Below are 17,541 nucleotides of genomic sequence, written 5' to 3' on the forward strand. Positions count from 1 at the left end.
CTTAAAAGTCAACATGAAGGTAGGCCACAGTGGCTCAACAGGCAGAGTTCTCGCCTGCCATACCGGAGACCTGGGTTCAATTCCCGGTGCCTGCCCATGTGGGAAAAAAAAAAAGTCATCACAAGAAGATCTATTTCTGAGGTCCCTTTACAATCTCATACCAATTGATAATAGATTAGGAAAGCTCATTCTAACCCTTCACATGCAGGCATTTTTAAAGTAAAACACCCAGGGTTAGTTCGTGAATAGATTTTCCACAAATGACTAAGTCTCACAAATGCCTGCCTGAAAAAAGAAAAGTTGAACATCTCCCGTTTTGGGGGATGTCCATTAACATGGCTTTCTTTTAAGCTAAAAATCTCTTGGAGATGGTTTAATAAAATGTGCTGATGCCTCAAGTATTTTACAACACCCAAATTCAATGTGATCTATTCTCTTTGTTCAGAAACTTTTTTTTGTGCAGACACAAGAATTTTTCCCACGACAGTGAGTGTATGTGTCTTGCATCCAGATTAAACAAACCATAATAGCATCGCCCAGGCCTATAATCTACTTTTTAAAATGAGCATTCAAATTCAACCAGTGCTTAAATAACATACCCTAGTAATATATTACATATATAAATTGATATTTGGCCGAGTATTTTATATGTGAAACATCCAAAAGATTAATGGGTGCAACTGCAAACCTTTCAATCATGTGTTTATATCCAGAAGCAGCAGTTATGGTCCTGCCAAGCCCAACTTTTCTCAGAATTTGAAGGTAAGATAAATTTAAAAGCATATCAAAAAAATTGAGAACTTACTGCAGCTATTGATGGGGGAAGGGGGTGTGACACAGGCAGCAGGTCCATTTTAAAGTGAGCCAAATTGCTGACATATATTCTGCATGAATTCACAAAGTCGGACGCAGATTCTGTGCAGACCAGTGAACGGTGAGCCCATAATCTTCAACTGTGAAAATAATATCTTGGTGCTGAGAATTTACCTTCTTCCCTTGATCTCTAACTCAATGAAACAATATGCAGACAAGACTCAGAAACATTTTTATTAAAGTGAACACAAAATGCCTGCTATAATAACATCAAGCCTTTCTCAGAAATTGGTACATAAGTGAGGATACACAGCCAAAATTAGCCGCCAACAGAAGCAGCGTAAATTTTTAACAACTTTCATATTTCTATATTCAGTACGCTGAAGAAAACAAAACCAAAAGGGCAATTTCAATTTCACAATTCACAGTTGATTGGTTTTAATCCCATGACACTTTTGTCATTTCTGTAGCCCCAGAACACACAGATTTCCAAACTGGTAACCGGCACTTGGATCCAAATGCAAACACAGATCTTAACCTCTATGCAAATATCCAGAAAAAATTTTAGGAAATAGCTCTCAATTTTGTACAGTTTGGGCTGGCATTTTTAAAGCGATATCACTCATCAGAGCAGTGCTTCTAGTGAAATAGCAAAAGCAGTTTTTAAAGTTTGCCATGCCTTTAAAGAAGAGTTCTAAGATCTCCCTTGGCTTTCCATTGTTTTATTCCCTAATTAAAGACAATAACTGCACTAAAATGCAACCTTAAAGGGAAAGCAACATCAGTTTTGCTTCTGGATCTAGAGCATATATCCAAGAGAGGCAATTTATTGTACTAGCAGACACATGGAATAATTTAGAGCAGAGTCTGACATACTCTAGTAAGGCATTTCAAAGCAGACACATCATACCCAAACTATATCATCATGATCAGTTGAGGATACCACAAGGTGAACATCAGCTAATGCAGAATCAACATGAATTCTTACAAAATGACACAATGATTTAAAAAACGACAAAAACTTACCCAAGTGCCAAAAGAAGGCAAAACAATGAGCAGTCACTCTGTAAAGTGGTGTTCCTGTAAATTCCAGATTAGCAGAGCAGAAATAAATTGCCTTCTGTGTGCTTGCCCTAAGGATATCATTCATTATGGTACATGGGATTGTTACTTTTTCTTAAAAATATATATATCATTTAGAGAATACACATCTAATCAGTGATATAGAACATCTATTTTCACTAGTGAGGGGGTCACTTAAGCACTTAGAAAAGGTATGAGTGAATCCTAAAAGTCATTTAAATGCAAAAAGAAACCTGGAGAATCTGCATTGTTAGTTAGTATTCAACAGTGCAGTGGGATTTTTAGCCACGGAACTGCGATTTATGAGCATGAGACAAATCTTGTAAGTTTAAAGAATTTGTGTAAGTGTAAAAATAAAAGTCTAATTAGTAAAAAATACATATTTTTCTTTAATGGGGTCATTAATTTTGGAAGCACAAACCTTACCAAACAAGCACAAGAATATTAATCAGGGGCAACTGAGTTTCGATACTGACTTACCCACTGATCTTCATTATCTGGAGCAAGTCACTTAATTCTTAAGATTTTGTCCACAAGAAATGGGCATAAAAATATGTCAAAGCTTCTTAATTACAGTAAAGCTAAAGATGGTTACTAAAGCTAGAGTAAAGCTAAAGGTGGCTGTTACTAAGGCTCATCATTTCAACAACTCAGTGTGCAGTACAATCATTTTTAATCCTGATAATTATGACTAAGAGGAAGCATGGTAAATACAATTCAAGGAATTCGAAGGCTTTATATGAATTAATTGTTTAACTTTCTAAACTACTTAATTTGTTCTCTTAGAGTTGTTTTAAAAAGCTAATCACATAAGGATTTGAACCTTTTCCCTACTCCCCTCTACCTTCAGGGAGAACAGCTAAAAGTAGTGAAATGTTCAAAAGGAGAGGTGGTAACAGGGGGGAAAGCAGCAATAGATGGAAATGAGGTATAAGCTGATTTAATCAACCCCAATCAGTAATTTACAGTTTTTTAATGAAACTGAATAGATCAGCAAAAATATACCATAAGAGGAACAAAGAAAAATATTTTATGGAACTTCAAAATGTATGGCAAGTAAGCATTTAAAATGATCAACACAAGATAACTCTGGTATGAAAAGCAGTTGTTTTTTTCTCATTCAAAGCACACACAAAAACAGAAACTGAAAGATTTAAGTCCACAGAAGGAAAAAAAATGCATAGTTGATTGGCTCAGGTTATCAACTCATACCCTAGTTTCAAAAAAGTTATTAACATTTAAGCAAATAGTAAACTTTAGTTGGTGATATCCATGGTGAAACAGTTAAGTGGCAGTTACTTTGTCTTCAATTTTCAGTGAAATGTATCAAAAAAAACATTGATGGATGAATAGAGGAACAAATAAATGAATAGGTATGTGGTTATATAAGTATAAGGAATGTTAATGGTAGCAACTATAGAGTAGGTATATTGTAACTTTTCAACTCTGATACATGTTCAAAATTTTTCATTAAAAAATGTTGAGGAAATTATTTTCCACAATAAAATTAATTTAACACTGTGTTTTAAAGATTCAAAAATACTCAGACAATTAAGAATTTTAAATTAATAGAAGCAGAGAAATTTATCCCTTAAAAGACTTCAAAGATTCTAAAGATGCTTCTTTAATGTAGAGATTGAACTGACACAATTAACAATTATTGTTCAAGTCCCTTCCCAAACTTCACTGGCAAGCAGCCAATCCTCCCCTCTCTACAGAATAGCCAGTTTGAAAAAAAAATCACTGGAACAGTGTTTTTCCGAACATCAATGCCAAATTATCCCCAATCTACCACACCACCATTCACGAAATAGAAACGTAACACAGATCAAAATGAAAAATAATCTGACTGGTACCATCCTAGGACAACTGGATTCATTTTCAGGGTGTGTGGTTCCTGATCAATAACTATAATCTTACTTTATCTCCAATTGAGATTGTATTAAAAATTTAAAAAAAGATGTGAGAATACAGAATTCAGAGGTCTTTGCTGTTCCAAGCTCCTGATACATGAATTGTGATTCACAGCAAGTTCTCTCATCTCTCCGCTCTGTGAAATGCTAACATTTGCTAAAGGCACTCATATTCTGGGCTTAACGGAGACAGAATCGCATAGGACAACACGTCAGTCTGTTTTTGGTAGCTATCCAGAAAGGGAGTTTACAAATTAACATTGGGCAGAAAAAGTCAAATAGCTGTCAGCAGAAATGTCTTATCAGAAGACATATACAGCTATTTGTCCATTCGGCTAGATGGATAGTAATAGCTCACAACAGTAGGGGTCTCTCTCTCTCTCTTACACACACACACACAAACTCCTCAATGACGACGTGGCTGGTTAAAAAAAAGTAGTTGGTAAAGTGATATTTTTAAAAAATATTTGTTCCAAACCCTACATCAAATTTTAATCCTATCCTGATAGAACATTTCCCAGTTGGCTTCCAAAGCAGTTCTATCATCCTTAATACGTGCCTCATCAAGTTTCTCAGAAAGTACACTTGGTCTAAGTTCCAACTCTGCTACAACAAAACAGATGAGGTTCCAAATCCACCATGACTGGGCCTCTTTGTACAAAAACCTAACTCCAAAGAGTTACACGTCTCCCCTGACACAGGCAAAGGCTCATTCTACATAAGTCACTGGACAGCCCTTGAACTGCCATCACTTATAGTTCCACCCAATGCAGAAGTGAAGGAATCATAAACCCCACCCGTATTTCTTAGAATTTATCTACAGCGGAAGATTTAACCAGGTTATACATTTAATTTCTCCATATTTTTGTGTTCAAACTGTTTATGGGTAGCTATAAGCAAGCATACAGTACTCGTTTGTAAAAACAGCTTTGCAAAAAGATTTCATGCTTCCCTTTAGCTGTTAAAGTCAAAGAGACTTAGGATACTCTCAGCCATGGGTCTTCTTTCAATCTCAATATTTCAAAAATCCAAAATGGTTTTCTAAGTTTACTCACAAATTAACAAGAGGGGATGGTGAGGAAGAGTTGGGGAGGAACATTTTCACAATGAATGATATAAAAAAGTATTCACCTTGCAGAATTCAGTGCAATACGAGACAAGCAGACAGACATAATAAACAACATGCACATATTTACAAGTTGTAGTACAGGATATACAAAAAGACAAGACCTATCAAGTATTTTCTGTTCAGTGTGGAGTCAAAAGGATCACATGGCACACTCAGTTTTGCAACTTTTTTTAAAAATCACTTCAAAGGCATACGCAATCTAATCTTTTAATTGCAACATGGAATTTTCCTTTTACAACTTGTTGCCCTCAATACCTTAGAAGAATTTCTAATTGTTATCTTCCAGCATCTTTTGAATGAGAGCTTACACACGATATTCACAGAGAACAGAGACATGGATGCTATGAGTTCTTCTTACAGATGATTTCTAAGATCTACATCATTTTTTGACTAAAGGTTTTCAGTTGTTTAGGCCCCTGTCCATCCTCATACACAGCATATAAAAAGATGATAACATGATTCCCAGGAGTACAGGGTGCAAACCCTAAAGCACAATGCAAAGCAGGACTGGACTTCACAAAATGAAACCAACAGAGATCACGTATCACTGACAGTAGTGGTAACTACAGCCTGCTTTGATAGAAAAAACACTGTATAGAAGGAATGCATGACTATGAGAAATTGTACCATGCAGAGATGTATTTATTTCAGCATTTCCTGCCTAATGACTTTTGTCAATCTCTGTTTAACCTATGGAATACAGGAGAATATTGCAAAGTAATAAGCCCAAAACATGATCCATTATTACAGAGCTCTGCGATTTTTTCAGATGTGTGTGCAAACTCTAAATGATTATGAAGTTATTTATCAACTTCCTAGGGTTTGGAAATTAAGGAGCAAACTGAGTTATTGTAGGCAATATGGTATCTAAACTGTCATATAAAATAAACACATAGCTCTTTATTAGTGCGCAGAAAATAGAGTAGGTACGAAACAACACTATAAATCTAACTCTTTCTTTAAAAGAAAATGCACTATGCATTCATAACATCTGTTAAGGGCACTGGGAGACTGGAAACCTGAATCCACAAGGCCTGGGAAAAAAAATCAAGCCCTTAAGTCCACTGATTTTTCCATGAATAAAATGAAATGATTAAGTGGGACGAGTAGAAAAAAACTCTTCCTTTAATTTTACTTGCAAAGGAAAAACTGAAAGTGAAAGAAATGCCACTTTGGCAAAATGTTAATTCATATCCACAATCTTTTCTATTATCTGAAATAAGGATTCCATGAAATCCTCTTTATGGTAACACATAAAACTACATATAAACGGAAATGAGGTTTTTAAATAATCATAGAACTGAGTGGCCAGCACTGTAATATTAAAATCTACTTAAAAAATCATAATTAGCAGCAAACTGAGTAAACTACTGGTTTACAGTAAGCCCTAGCTCATCCTAAACTAATCAACTGTACTTTAAAGATTATTGGGTCGGGGGGAGGCTATTATACTAAGAGTCACAGATCTAGATAGAATCTCAACAGAACGTTTATTTCATTCTGTTTCTGTGAGAAAAAAAACCTTTCTGCAAATAATCTAGGTTCCAGTAAATGACCACTTCAACAGAAGAGAGTACTTGATACTGCAGCAGAGGTTAATCGTAAAACTGATTTTCAAATATGGGTTGAGATGGTTCAAAAAATTGTTCAAAAGTATTACAGAAATGGAATGATGATTATAGTTTTCCTTCTCCCCATCAATGTAGCTATAGAATTCTCACGGTAAAACAGGAGTTTTATTTTTAATGAGTAATATAAGCAATCAAATGTGATTCAACCATTATGCAAAGATGCTCAAGATAAACTTCCTGATGAATATGACCTTTTGAAAGAAGTATGGATGAGCAGCAGTCTTGTCCACGTAAAATGAAATACAGGTAAACAGATAAAATACAGTTAATGAACGTCCACAGAGTACTCCACTGTTTATCTATACATGCACATTCCTTGTTTTAAAGCAAAAGCAAAAATAATACTACTGTTGTGATTATCAGAGACCAAATTATCAGAGATCACCTTTTTAGTATATTCAAGGAAGCCCAATTATAAAGAATAAAACTGGAACTAAACCCAAAGTTCATGTACTTTTCTCCTGGAAATGATGACACTGAAATTTGATGAACTTTAAAAAAAATTCCTCTCTATCTATGAAACAGTAATAGTGGTATTTTTCAGGACAGCCAACAAACTAGCAAGACAGAGAAGAATGTTTAAAAAAAAAGTGTAAATATCAGATAAAGCATCTGACAAAATACCAAGAGATGTGAACTTATGACTGAGACCATAATATAAGTGCATGTTACCACCAACAGGGAAGTAACTCTAAATTGAAAAATCAAACTTATCTTTAGGTTTCATAAAACCAAGTGAAAACAAAATTTTTTTAAAATTATATCCTTCTTACAGTCATAGGATATTCAAAAGCTGGGCTTGGAAAACCACAGCACAGCTGGGGCATGAAAATGAGCTTGTTAGACAAGCTGGTTCAATTGGGGGTAAAAACGGAGGGAAGAAGCTAGCATTTAAATATGAGAAATCTCAACTGAACATGAAGTTTGACTGTTTGGAGGTACACAAACACATTGGAAGTATCTGAATTTATAAAAACTTGCATATTGATAACGGGGGTCATGAGAAAGGGGGAAAAATGTCCCGGGGAAGACCCTTTCGCAGTTTATAATAGCACATTCTATTGACAGCGTTCAAAAATGGTGGTTCTAACGAGCCCTCGGGAAACCGAAATCTCTGCTTACCTGTCTTTACTATGATCTGAACCAGGAACTCAACAAAATCCTCTAATAATACATACAACTAAAAACTGAACAGAAGAAGATGAATTTTCTTAGACAGTCAGAGCTCTACATGGTCAGACTGCTAGTTGACCAGAACTTGGCCAACATAAGTTCTCTCTGCTGGAGTAGGTAGGTCACATGCTGACACAACTGACCTGAAGTAGCATTATGACCCAAGGAGCACTCTTTTCCTCCCCCAGTTTTGACATCTCGTGGTACCACTGCAGGTCACTCGGGTTAGCATTCGGCACAGGAATGTACTCTGATCAAAAAGGAGCACACAGCAGGGCATGTGGACAGAAGGCAAACAACAGGCAGGACAAGTTGCTCTTTCTGGATATGGCCATCACTATACATAGCCCAGGGTCTCCATCTCGCTTCTGTACCGCTGTTCGGACACCTTGCTTTTATGCTGCTTGCTCTCTAAGTGTTGCCGGAATTCCATCTCTTCACCAGCCCCAACATTACACATCGAGCAGTAAAACTGACCACTGGGGGTCACGCACATGGCCAGATCCCGCGGTATTCTCTGCCGGGAGCGGGGGTTGAAGTAAGGACCTGCTAAAGCAAAAGAAAAAAGTAACGTATTTGCTCCAAAATACAGACTAAGTGAATGAAGGTCTGACCAATTATCGCGGCAATCTGTAATTTCTAAACTCGGACTGTAAAATGAACAGATTTTGATTTCAAATGAATGGGAAGTCAATGGATTTTTTAATTTACAATTTTATGCAGATTCAATCCAAGAAGAAAAAAATGAATCCTTCAACTATTATCAGAAAGGTTATTTTACTCTTAATAGTTATGTCTCTTAAAAGGTGAATACAATTTTTAAGATACTTTTTTTTAGGTTCCAAGCATTACATTAAAGCCTTATAATAATGCTTATTCTTTAATTCAAAAGTTCAACTTCTAAGAGTTTTTCCTAAGAAAATATCAGTAAGTTTTGCAGTGATTTACCAGCAAGTTCATTTATTTTAACAATGTATAAATAGCAAAAATTAATGGGGGAGAGGGCTGGAGAACCAAGAAGGGCTTAAAAACCTATGGTAATGAATGGAATGGAAAATTATACAGTCACTAAAAATAACACATAAAAAGTCTCTAACTACATGAAAATATGATTATAATATGCTATAAGTGAAATAAGCATATCACAAAACATGATTCAACTGGAATGACATGTACAAAAATGTTGGTGGAATCACTGATCATTTTATTTTCTTTTTACATAAGTGACCCCTGAAGTTATACCCTAACTCATTAATTTTCTGCTTTTCTTTTCTCCTATTACAGTAAGAATTTAAGGTTTTTCTCAAAATACTGCTTTAGTGCATCCCACAAGTTTTGATATGGTATTTTCATTACTGTTCAGTGTTAAAAATTCTACACTATCAATATCATTTCTTCTTTGGCCCATGAGTTTAATTAGAGTATTTTAAAATTTCCAAACAGAAATTTTGGATCTTTTTAAAAATATTTTTTATATTATCTCATTTAATTGTAGTCAGGTCAGGGAACATACTTTATATACGCTTCAATTTTTGACATGTGTTGTGCCTTGCTTTATGTTTAGTATGAATAGGCTCCACATATTCCTGAAATAAATGCCAATACTCTACTTATTGGTTATAGGATTCTATATATGTTCAGCAAATCAATTTTGTTAATTGTGTTGTATAAAAGATACCTTTTTTTTTGTATGTTTATTTGGCCTATCTATAATTGAGCGATATCTTGAAATCCCCCACTATGATGGCAGATTGCCAACATACACCCAAAATTCTGTCAATATTTTCTTTATACACTTTGAGGCTTTTTTATTTGGTGCATGCAAATTTTAATTATTACATCTTACCCTCTCTATCCCTAATAATGCCTTTGGTCCTAAAACTTATTTTAAATGACATTAATATAGGTGTCCTAGCTTTCTTCATTTTAGCTGAATTTCTTTTGTCCAATCTGACAATCTTTGTCTTTTAACTGGTACTACAGTAAATTTACTTATTAATTACTGATCTATGTTTACTTTTTATTAATCATATTACATTGTACTTTCTATACATCCCTTTTTTTCCTTATGCTTCTCTTACCTTCCCAACTAACTTTTTCTGTTTTTATGTTTCTTTTACTTTACACATGAATGACATTTTCTGGTAGATATGTACTGGGGTGGAGGAGAGGGCACAAGGTATGTAGGATGAGGAATTACTGTCTACTGCAGACAAAGAAAATGCAAAACTATTTCTGTAAAATAGCAGTTATCAACTGAGAGCATATATCAGAGTCACTGAGGAAACATTTTCAAGATACACATAATGTCTGATTTCAACCATATTCACTATTTGAAATATAGGCACCATTCAAGCACATACATTTTATAAAAAGTCCCAGGTATTTCTGATTTTTCACCTTCATGAAAAATGACAGTTAATCTTCTTCTTTATTCACACACAAAAAACCAAGAATTTAGCATGTTGCAACTTTTATAAGGCACTTTATATTTCTCAGCTGGCCAATACCAGAAGAGATAAAAAGGGACTATGACAAGAGACCCTGAAATATAGACTAGGATTCAAAACCAAAGTAAATAACATATGAAATAGGAAATAAAGTCTGCAACACCAGTAGGTCAATTCACCAAAACAATGACCAACACCAAATTCTCAGGGTAACCCACCACTGTTAAGGGAAAATAAAAACGAAGGAGAACATTTGCCGAATGTGGCCTGATATATGGCAATACACAGGATACCTGAATTATTCTGCATCGTGTACACGTTTCTCCTACTGGGCATCATCTTATATTCATTCCCTTCCTTCCGGGCCCTCCGTGGACCCACCTCGGAGGATTCCCTGAAAAAGAGAAATAAACAAGAGTGGGAGCTCCAAACAAGGATCCATCTCAACTATTTTTTTCTTCTTTTCAACTCTTTTTTTTTTTTTTGACTTAAAGACACAGCACTTAGGCTTCAGAAAAAACAGCAATACCTACGAGAACGAGCTACTCTGTGCCTCGGCCAGCCGTAGCCGCTTGGCGTGGTTCTTGCCGTGGTAGTGGGCCTGGGCCACCGCGGGGGAGCTGAAGGACGCGTCGCACAGCTTGCAGTAATCATTCTCGGTGGCCAGGATCACCCGGCCTCCAGGCTTCAATGCACCCCCCTGACACCAAAGGCAAAGCAGAAACAAGGTGAGAAGATGGGGAGCCTGTGCTCCCATCACCACCCCCAAATAACAAAGAAGAGGGAAGGACAAGCACTTCGCATCAAAAGGAATGAAAATAGCTCATTCCACAGAAAAAGAGAGAAAGAAAGGTGTGGAGCTGCTTGACTGTGGCTTTGCATCATAATCATGTACCCACAGATGGCGAATGCCTACTGCCCTCTTCATGCAACACATAAGAAAGTAAGCTTTAAAGCCCAGAGTGGATGATTGGGGCAGTGTACATAATGCCTGAAATGCCATTACCAGGAAGAGTAAAGTCTCCCCAGAATACGTCAACGAACTTCCACTAAACGCCTACTGTTTAGAAGGCATGCTGCCTAGCTCAGAAGGGAGACACAGAGATGTAAAAAAAGAGTACCCCTGTCCTCAGGGACTCCACAAACTAGCTGCAGAGAAATAACAGAATCATGGGGAGAAATGGCACATTCAGCAACTGCATTTAAAACAGGGGATAACATGACACAGCATCAGGAAAGACTGGCACAGTATCTGGCAGAGAGAAGACTCTCAGTCAGTACTGTTGGGTTAATATGTGAAAGACAAACTAGATTTTGGTTAAGGGAGATAATACATGTGATTTTTAAAAGTCAGGTAACTGTATCGTATAAAGGAACCATGGAAGCAAATAGTGCTGTTTCACCTGGAATGGGAGATTTTCTGGAGACAGGATAGCTGTTTCAAAAACCACAAAGGACAACACCTGCCAGAGGGCTTGGATTGCCTGCCCAGGGGTTGGCGCCAGTTGACAACAACCCATCACAGGGTAGCCCAAAGTCCAGCACAGCCTTCACAACCAGTAATGTGAAAACTTTCAACTTGGAGATCTCTCTGAGTGTTCTTCTGTTCTCTGGTTCTGTTTTTAAGGTATCTTGTGTTCCACACAAATCCATGAGGATGGTGGAACAGATGGCACTGCAGGCCACATGAAAACGGATGCTCCAAAAACTGAAATTATACCATGATGATTAGGAGGAGGACAAGGTTCATCACGTCACAAAATGCGTAATGACATGGACACATTACCTAATTACTTAATACCTGAGTCTGTACCAAGCTCCTGGGGGATGCTGCTGCTGCTCCAGGAACCAGACCTCTAAGATGTTTCAAAATTGAATGAAATCAGAGTCTGGACTAGAAACACGTGAGGTACTTGCCCAGGGCAAAAAAATACATAAGGGAGCAACAAAAAAACTCAGCAATCAAGATAAATAATATTTTAGTATGATGTTCTTAAAAATTAAAAACAATGCGAAGAAAAACATCTATGGTGAACAAATACCAGAATTCTGAAACAGCACGCCTGTAACATGGCAAACCATATTAAAGCCCAAGATGAAAAGGAAAATCAATACACCTACCCTTTGTTTAAAATTTTGTTATTTTCGTTCACCATAGATTTTTTTTGCATTAATGTTTCTAAATATTGCATTAAAACACTATGTATCCTGTATTGAGATTTTTTGTCACCTTCTTAAATTTTGCACTCAATGAAAGCACATCCACTACTTCAACCTATACCAGCTCTGAATAAAATAATGCACAAAAAGCATTTAGCTGAGTGCCTGGGATAGTAATTGTTCAATTAGAGCTAGCTATTACTTTTGTTTAATCATCACTTGGTTCTAGGGACAAATTAAGAGATTAAGGAGAATATATATTTCAGAGATACAAAAGTATAGGAATATCTTGCCTAAAGTCCACCTGCTCAACTTTCCAAAGAGCTAAAGGAACTCAACTCTCAAGTGTATTTCACTGGACTAAAGTTCCAAGACAGGTTTCACAGCCTTGCTGCGTAAAGGAAAGAAAAGGGCAACCTCGAGAATCTAATCTTGTCAATGACATCAAGTTAGAATCTAATCTTGTCAACGACATCAAGTTATAAAGTAAACGGGGTTACTTGAATAAGGAAATAAATTTTTAAAAATCTCTTTCACCCAGGCCTTAGGACATTCAGGTCCATGTAGGCCACCGTTATGAGACACGCATAGGGAAGACTTGTTAACAACATGTATTTCATCATTTCATGAGTCACAACCGAAGCCAATGAGAAATCTCAAGGCTCACAGACGTTGGTATGCATGAAAGCCAATACTACAAAGTACCAAGTAGGCCATTTTAGGAGTGTCTGTCCACTGTACCCTACTGGGCAGTCACATCCATTTGTGCATATAGCGTCTTCCTCCCTGCTTCACCAGAAACTCAGAAGTGATTTCGTGGGTTCATCAAACCAGCTGCCCATGTCTCACCTGTGGAGGGGTCGGAAGGGCTGGAGCTGTCACGGACTCCACTGCGCTGCTCATTCTGGCAGGAGGAGGGCAGCTGTTGGCTGCGTAGTAATTTCGGAGTTTCTTACCATGATTTTTACCCTAGAAGTAAAGAACAATCACCATAAGGAGAGCTTGTCAAATCATTTAATCAATGTATTCAGTAAAAAAAAAAAGAAAAAGATCATTTTTTAAAAAAAGCAATACCAACTGTATTTTATTCTTTCAGATATTCACAACACTGGGGCTTAAACAGAATACTAGCTAGATCTGATTATTATTTAAAAAGAAAGAAAAGAAAATGAACTTTGAAAGAGAAATTGCTTACTCTAGATCTCAAAGTAAAACTAGTCTCCCCTTTGGCTCTAAAAGAATGATTAAATTTATCTGGGAAAGCTAAGAGAACAAAGCCAAAAGAAATTAATTTCCTATATGTTTCGGTAAAAGCATCATATTATCCAATGATCTATGTCCTCCCCCAACTTACTGCCATTCATATGCAACTCCCTAAATATGAATTTCTGACACTGATCTAATCTACTTTATAAATCAGTAATGAAATAGACAGTCCAATTAATTTTACAAAAACAGCACTTACAGGCTATCTTTTTACTTACAAAGGACTTTTCATGTATATTAGCCCATTCGCTGCTCTCAAAATCCCTGCAAGAAGAATTTAACATTATCCACATGTGACAGCCAAGGTCCTGCCATCCAGGAGGTATGGGGAACCAGCCCCAAGACACCTTCTGGAAGACCAAGCACTGTAGCCCAGGGGTGACCAGGTCTTCCAAACCCAAAGCCTGTTTCACTCAGCATGATGGCTCAAGCTGCACTGTGAACCTCTATAAAAATGTACTTATTTCTCATCACATTTGTTTATTATTACCACAACTGTAATCCTTGAATTGACACAAACTGGTAGAAAGGGTCACTGACTGAAAAGCATTCTAAATGAAGATAAAATAGCATAATGGGCAGTGTAACGGTGGCTCAGTGGTAGAATTCTGCCATGCTGGAGACCCAGGTTAGATTCCCGGTGCCAGCCCATGCAAAAAAAAAAAAAAATATATATATATATATAGCACATTATTTCTTTAAACTGCATTGTAAAATTCAAACCTGTAGGCAAACATTTATTCACCATAGAGGGTTATATGTTGAGCCCTAAAGCAAACTAAGGTCTAGCACACAGCTTAACATAAAAGTTAATTAAAGTAATGGGTAAAGTTTCACCTTCTGCCCACTTATATGTCCTAAACTCAAGGTCACAGTGACTGCCAGAGTCAAATCCAGTGGTCCCATCAGTGCCTTCATCCAACTCAAACGCCAGGCAACATGATTAGGTTGACATCAGCATGATGTGGCTGACACTCCTATTTACCTCTAGCTCACTTCCTCCACCTGACCTTCTAGTGCTCAAGTGCCCAAGTGTCTACACTCAACCCTCATGTTGCTTCACTACACTCAACCTCTAGGCTATTTCACCCAGTCTCCTGGCTTTACATATAACTTATAAGTTGGTGACTCCCAAAATTATATCACTGTACCCCTGACCTTCAGACCATATATCCAACTGACTTCTTGACACTCTCACTTTGAAGTCTAAAAGGCACTTCCAACTTATCTAAAGCATAACCTTTGATTTCTCTCCCATAAAACTCACTCATCACTACAACCACCAGCCATCTGCAGGTCAGTAAATGGCACCACCATCTACCCAGCTACTCAAGAAAAGTCAAGGTGTCCTTCTTGATTTCGTCCTTCCCCGTATACACACATCCAATCCATCAGCAAATTGTCAGCCTACCTCCAAAATATATCTCAGTTGCTTCCACTTTTCACCATTGATACTATAAATACCAAAGGAAACCAAGCTACAATCATTCCATCATTTCTCACTTGCAATAGGCAACAACTCTTAACTGGTCTCCCTGCTCTCACTCTTGTCTTCCATAATTCTCCTCATATCAGTCAGAAAAATAATTCTAAAAATTAACCAGATCATGTCACTCCCTCACTTAAAATCTCCCAATGGCTTCCCACTACACTTAAAATAAAACTGACAACTACACAGCTATACATGATCTAACCCTTTCTACCTCTTATCTTATTTCATAAAACATCCTTCCCCATGGCTCACTGTGCTTTGGTCTCACTGATCTTTCTGTTCCTTAAACATGCCAAGCTCATTCAATCTTCAAGCTCTTCCTTTTGGCTGCCTTTAATATTTCTTGGTCTCAACTCAAACAGCATCTCATAAATCTAAAGTTTCACTTTGGCTCTGCCCTACACACACACACACACTCTCTTTCTCTCTCTCCATCACTTTACACATTGTCTGGTTTTCATTTACCCCAGTACCACTCATCACTACCCAAAATAATATTGTTTGTTTACTTTTTTGCTCACTGCTCCCCTCTGAAATGTGGACTCTCTGAAACTAAGGACCTTGCCAACACTCAGAACAGTTTCTAGCATATAGCAAGCAATTAATAAATATTTATTAGATAAATGAATCAAGCATTAAAATGGAGGAAATAAATTACTAAATGAACACAAAGGAGGAATTCCTTACATCTGCCCGAATGTCCCTTCTGAAAAGGGGACATCTGAGTCATCTTTTAAAATGAGCAAAAGTTTACCAGGCTGACAGGAGTAATGGGGAGAAAACTGTGAGCAGAGGAAATAGCATAAGCAAAGGTCCAGGATGCTGGTTAAGGAGCCCATGGAGAAGAGGCTGGACGGGAGATACATGGGGGTCTTATTCTTAATTGTTTTGTCCATGATCTGCTGGACTTGAAGCAAAGCAGCGACATGATAAGGCTACATTTGATAAAGATCATCTTAGAATCAGATGGGGGTGAACTGGAGTAGACCAAAACTAGAAACTCAGAAACTATTTACTTAGGAGGCTTTGAAATAGTCTTTGAAGCAAAATGAGGGCCTGGACCAAGGTAACGGCTGGAGTGAAGGGGAAACACATAAGAGTCATGAAGAAGGCAAAGACAAATAATGACAAATTTGGGGTACTGGGGTGGGGGAGAGGTAACCCACAGGGGAGATGGAGAGAGCATTTACCAAAGTAAGAAAAACAGAAGCAGGAGGCTCTGGAGGAGAAGACAGTAAGAGTGAACATGCAGAGACCAAGATTGATGCAGAACCTCCAGATGAAGTCCAAGAGACAGTGTGACACGCAGAGTAGCACCCAAGAGGTCAATATTATGAGTATCTGGGAAACTTCAAAAAAAACAGGAGGAAATCTGAATGCATAGATCTGAAGGAAGATAACAGGGTTAAATTTTACTGACCCACTGTGTGCTAGCCTCCCTTCTAAAAAATGGAGATAAAATGGTGAATAAAAGCAAAGTCCCTGCCCTCCAGTAACTTTTCCAGTAGATGAAAAAAGATGGTGTGAGTGAGTTATAACTGTTCTGCAGAAAAGAAGAGAGGATGATATAACAGATGGCACCTGAGCAGAGAGGCCGGGCAGTCAGACAGGGCTTCTCTGAGGAAAGACGGGTGAGCTGGAAGGAGATGCACGAGAGGTCTGCAGCTGGGACCCATGGGGAAAAGAAGTTCTGGGAGTCAAGGCACCTACTTTGCCATATTGAGTCCAAGTTCCTCATAGATTTCCTAAAAGAGACTAACAGGAACTCAAGAGTGAGGTCACACAGAGATAGAATCTGAGGAGTTATCAGCATGTATATTGTATTTAAAGCAAGAAAACTAGATTAGATAACTCAGACAGAGTGGAGATAGAAAAATGAGTCAAGGACAAAAGGCATTACAATACAGCATGACACACAGTAAGAATCCAGAAAATGAGACTGAAAATTCTGGCCTGTGAAGATAGAAACCAGGAAAATGTGGCATTGTGGAAGCCTAGAACAAAAACTTGAATAGAAAAGAGTCTAGTTGAAGATATGGCCCAGGAATTCTACTTATAGATATTACCAAACAGAAACACATAAGAAAATATGTATAATAAAATTCCAAGAAGTATTGTTTGTAACAGCAAAAAAGTGGAAACAAATGCCCACTTACAGGATAATAGATAAATTGCAGTGTATTCATACAACGTAACACAATAAGGTAGTGAAAATATGCATACTAGAGCCATGGGTGGTGATACATGATTTGCAAAATAAAATGTTGAATGAAAAGAGCAAGTCACAAAAGAAGACATCTAAGAATGATCATTTAAATATGGTAGCTGTATCTGGGAGCACAAGAGGGGGTTACAATTAAGAAGAGATAAAAGGGGGGCTTCCACTGAATTAATAACGGTTACATTTCAAGCTAGATGGAAAATACACATG

At 37.3% G+C, this 17,541-nt stretch overlaps 1 protein-coding gene across 3 annotated transcripts in view; it reads right to left on the reverse strand.

The window, feature by feature from the left end:
* Window positions 1-814: 814 nt before the first annotated feature.
* Window positions 815-17,541, reverse strand: part of ZMAT3 (zinc finger matrin-type 3) — a 48,810-nt gene continuing 32,083 nt past the window's right edge. For 2 of the 3 annotated variants that reach the window (XM_077161099.1, XM_077161098.1), the window contains exons 3-6: window positions 13,202-13,321; window positions 10,726-10,892; window positions 10,486-10,586; window positions 815-8,291 (exon numbers count right to left, since the gene is read on the reverse strand). In XM_077161099.1, coding sequence (XP_077017214.1) covers window positions 8,080-8,291; window positions 10,486-10,586; window positions 10,726-10,892; window positions 13,202-13,321 — 600 coding nt within the window. In that variant the 3' untranslated portion in view covers window positions 815-8,079. The remainder of the gene's footprint in view (window positions 8,292-10,485; window positions 10,587-10,725; window positions 10,893-13,201; window positions 13,322-17,541) is intronic. The other variant, XM_077161100.1, reaches the window with a different exon arrangement.

This window comes from Tamandua tetradactyla, chromosome 5, assembly GCF_023851605.1.
Source record: "Tamandua tetradactyla isolate mTamTet1 chromosome 5, mTamTet1.pri, whole genome shotgun sequence".
Taxonomy (NCBI): Eukaryota; Metazoa; Chordata; class Mammalia; order Pilosa; family Myrmecophagidae; genus Tamandua; species Tamandua tetradactyla.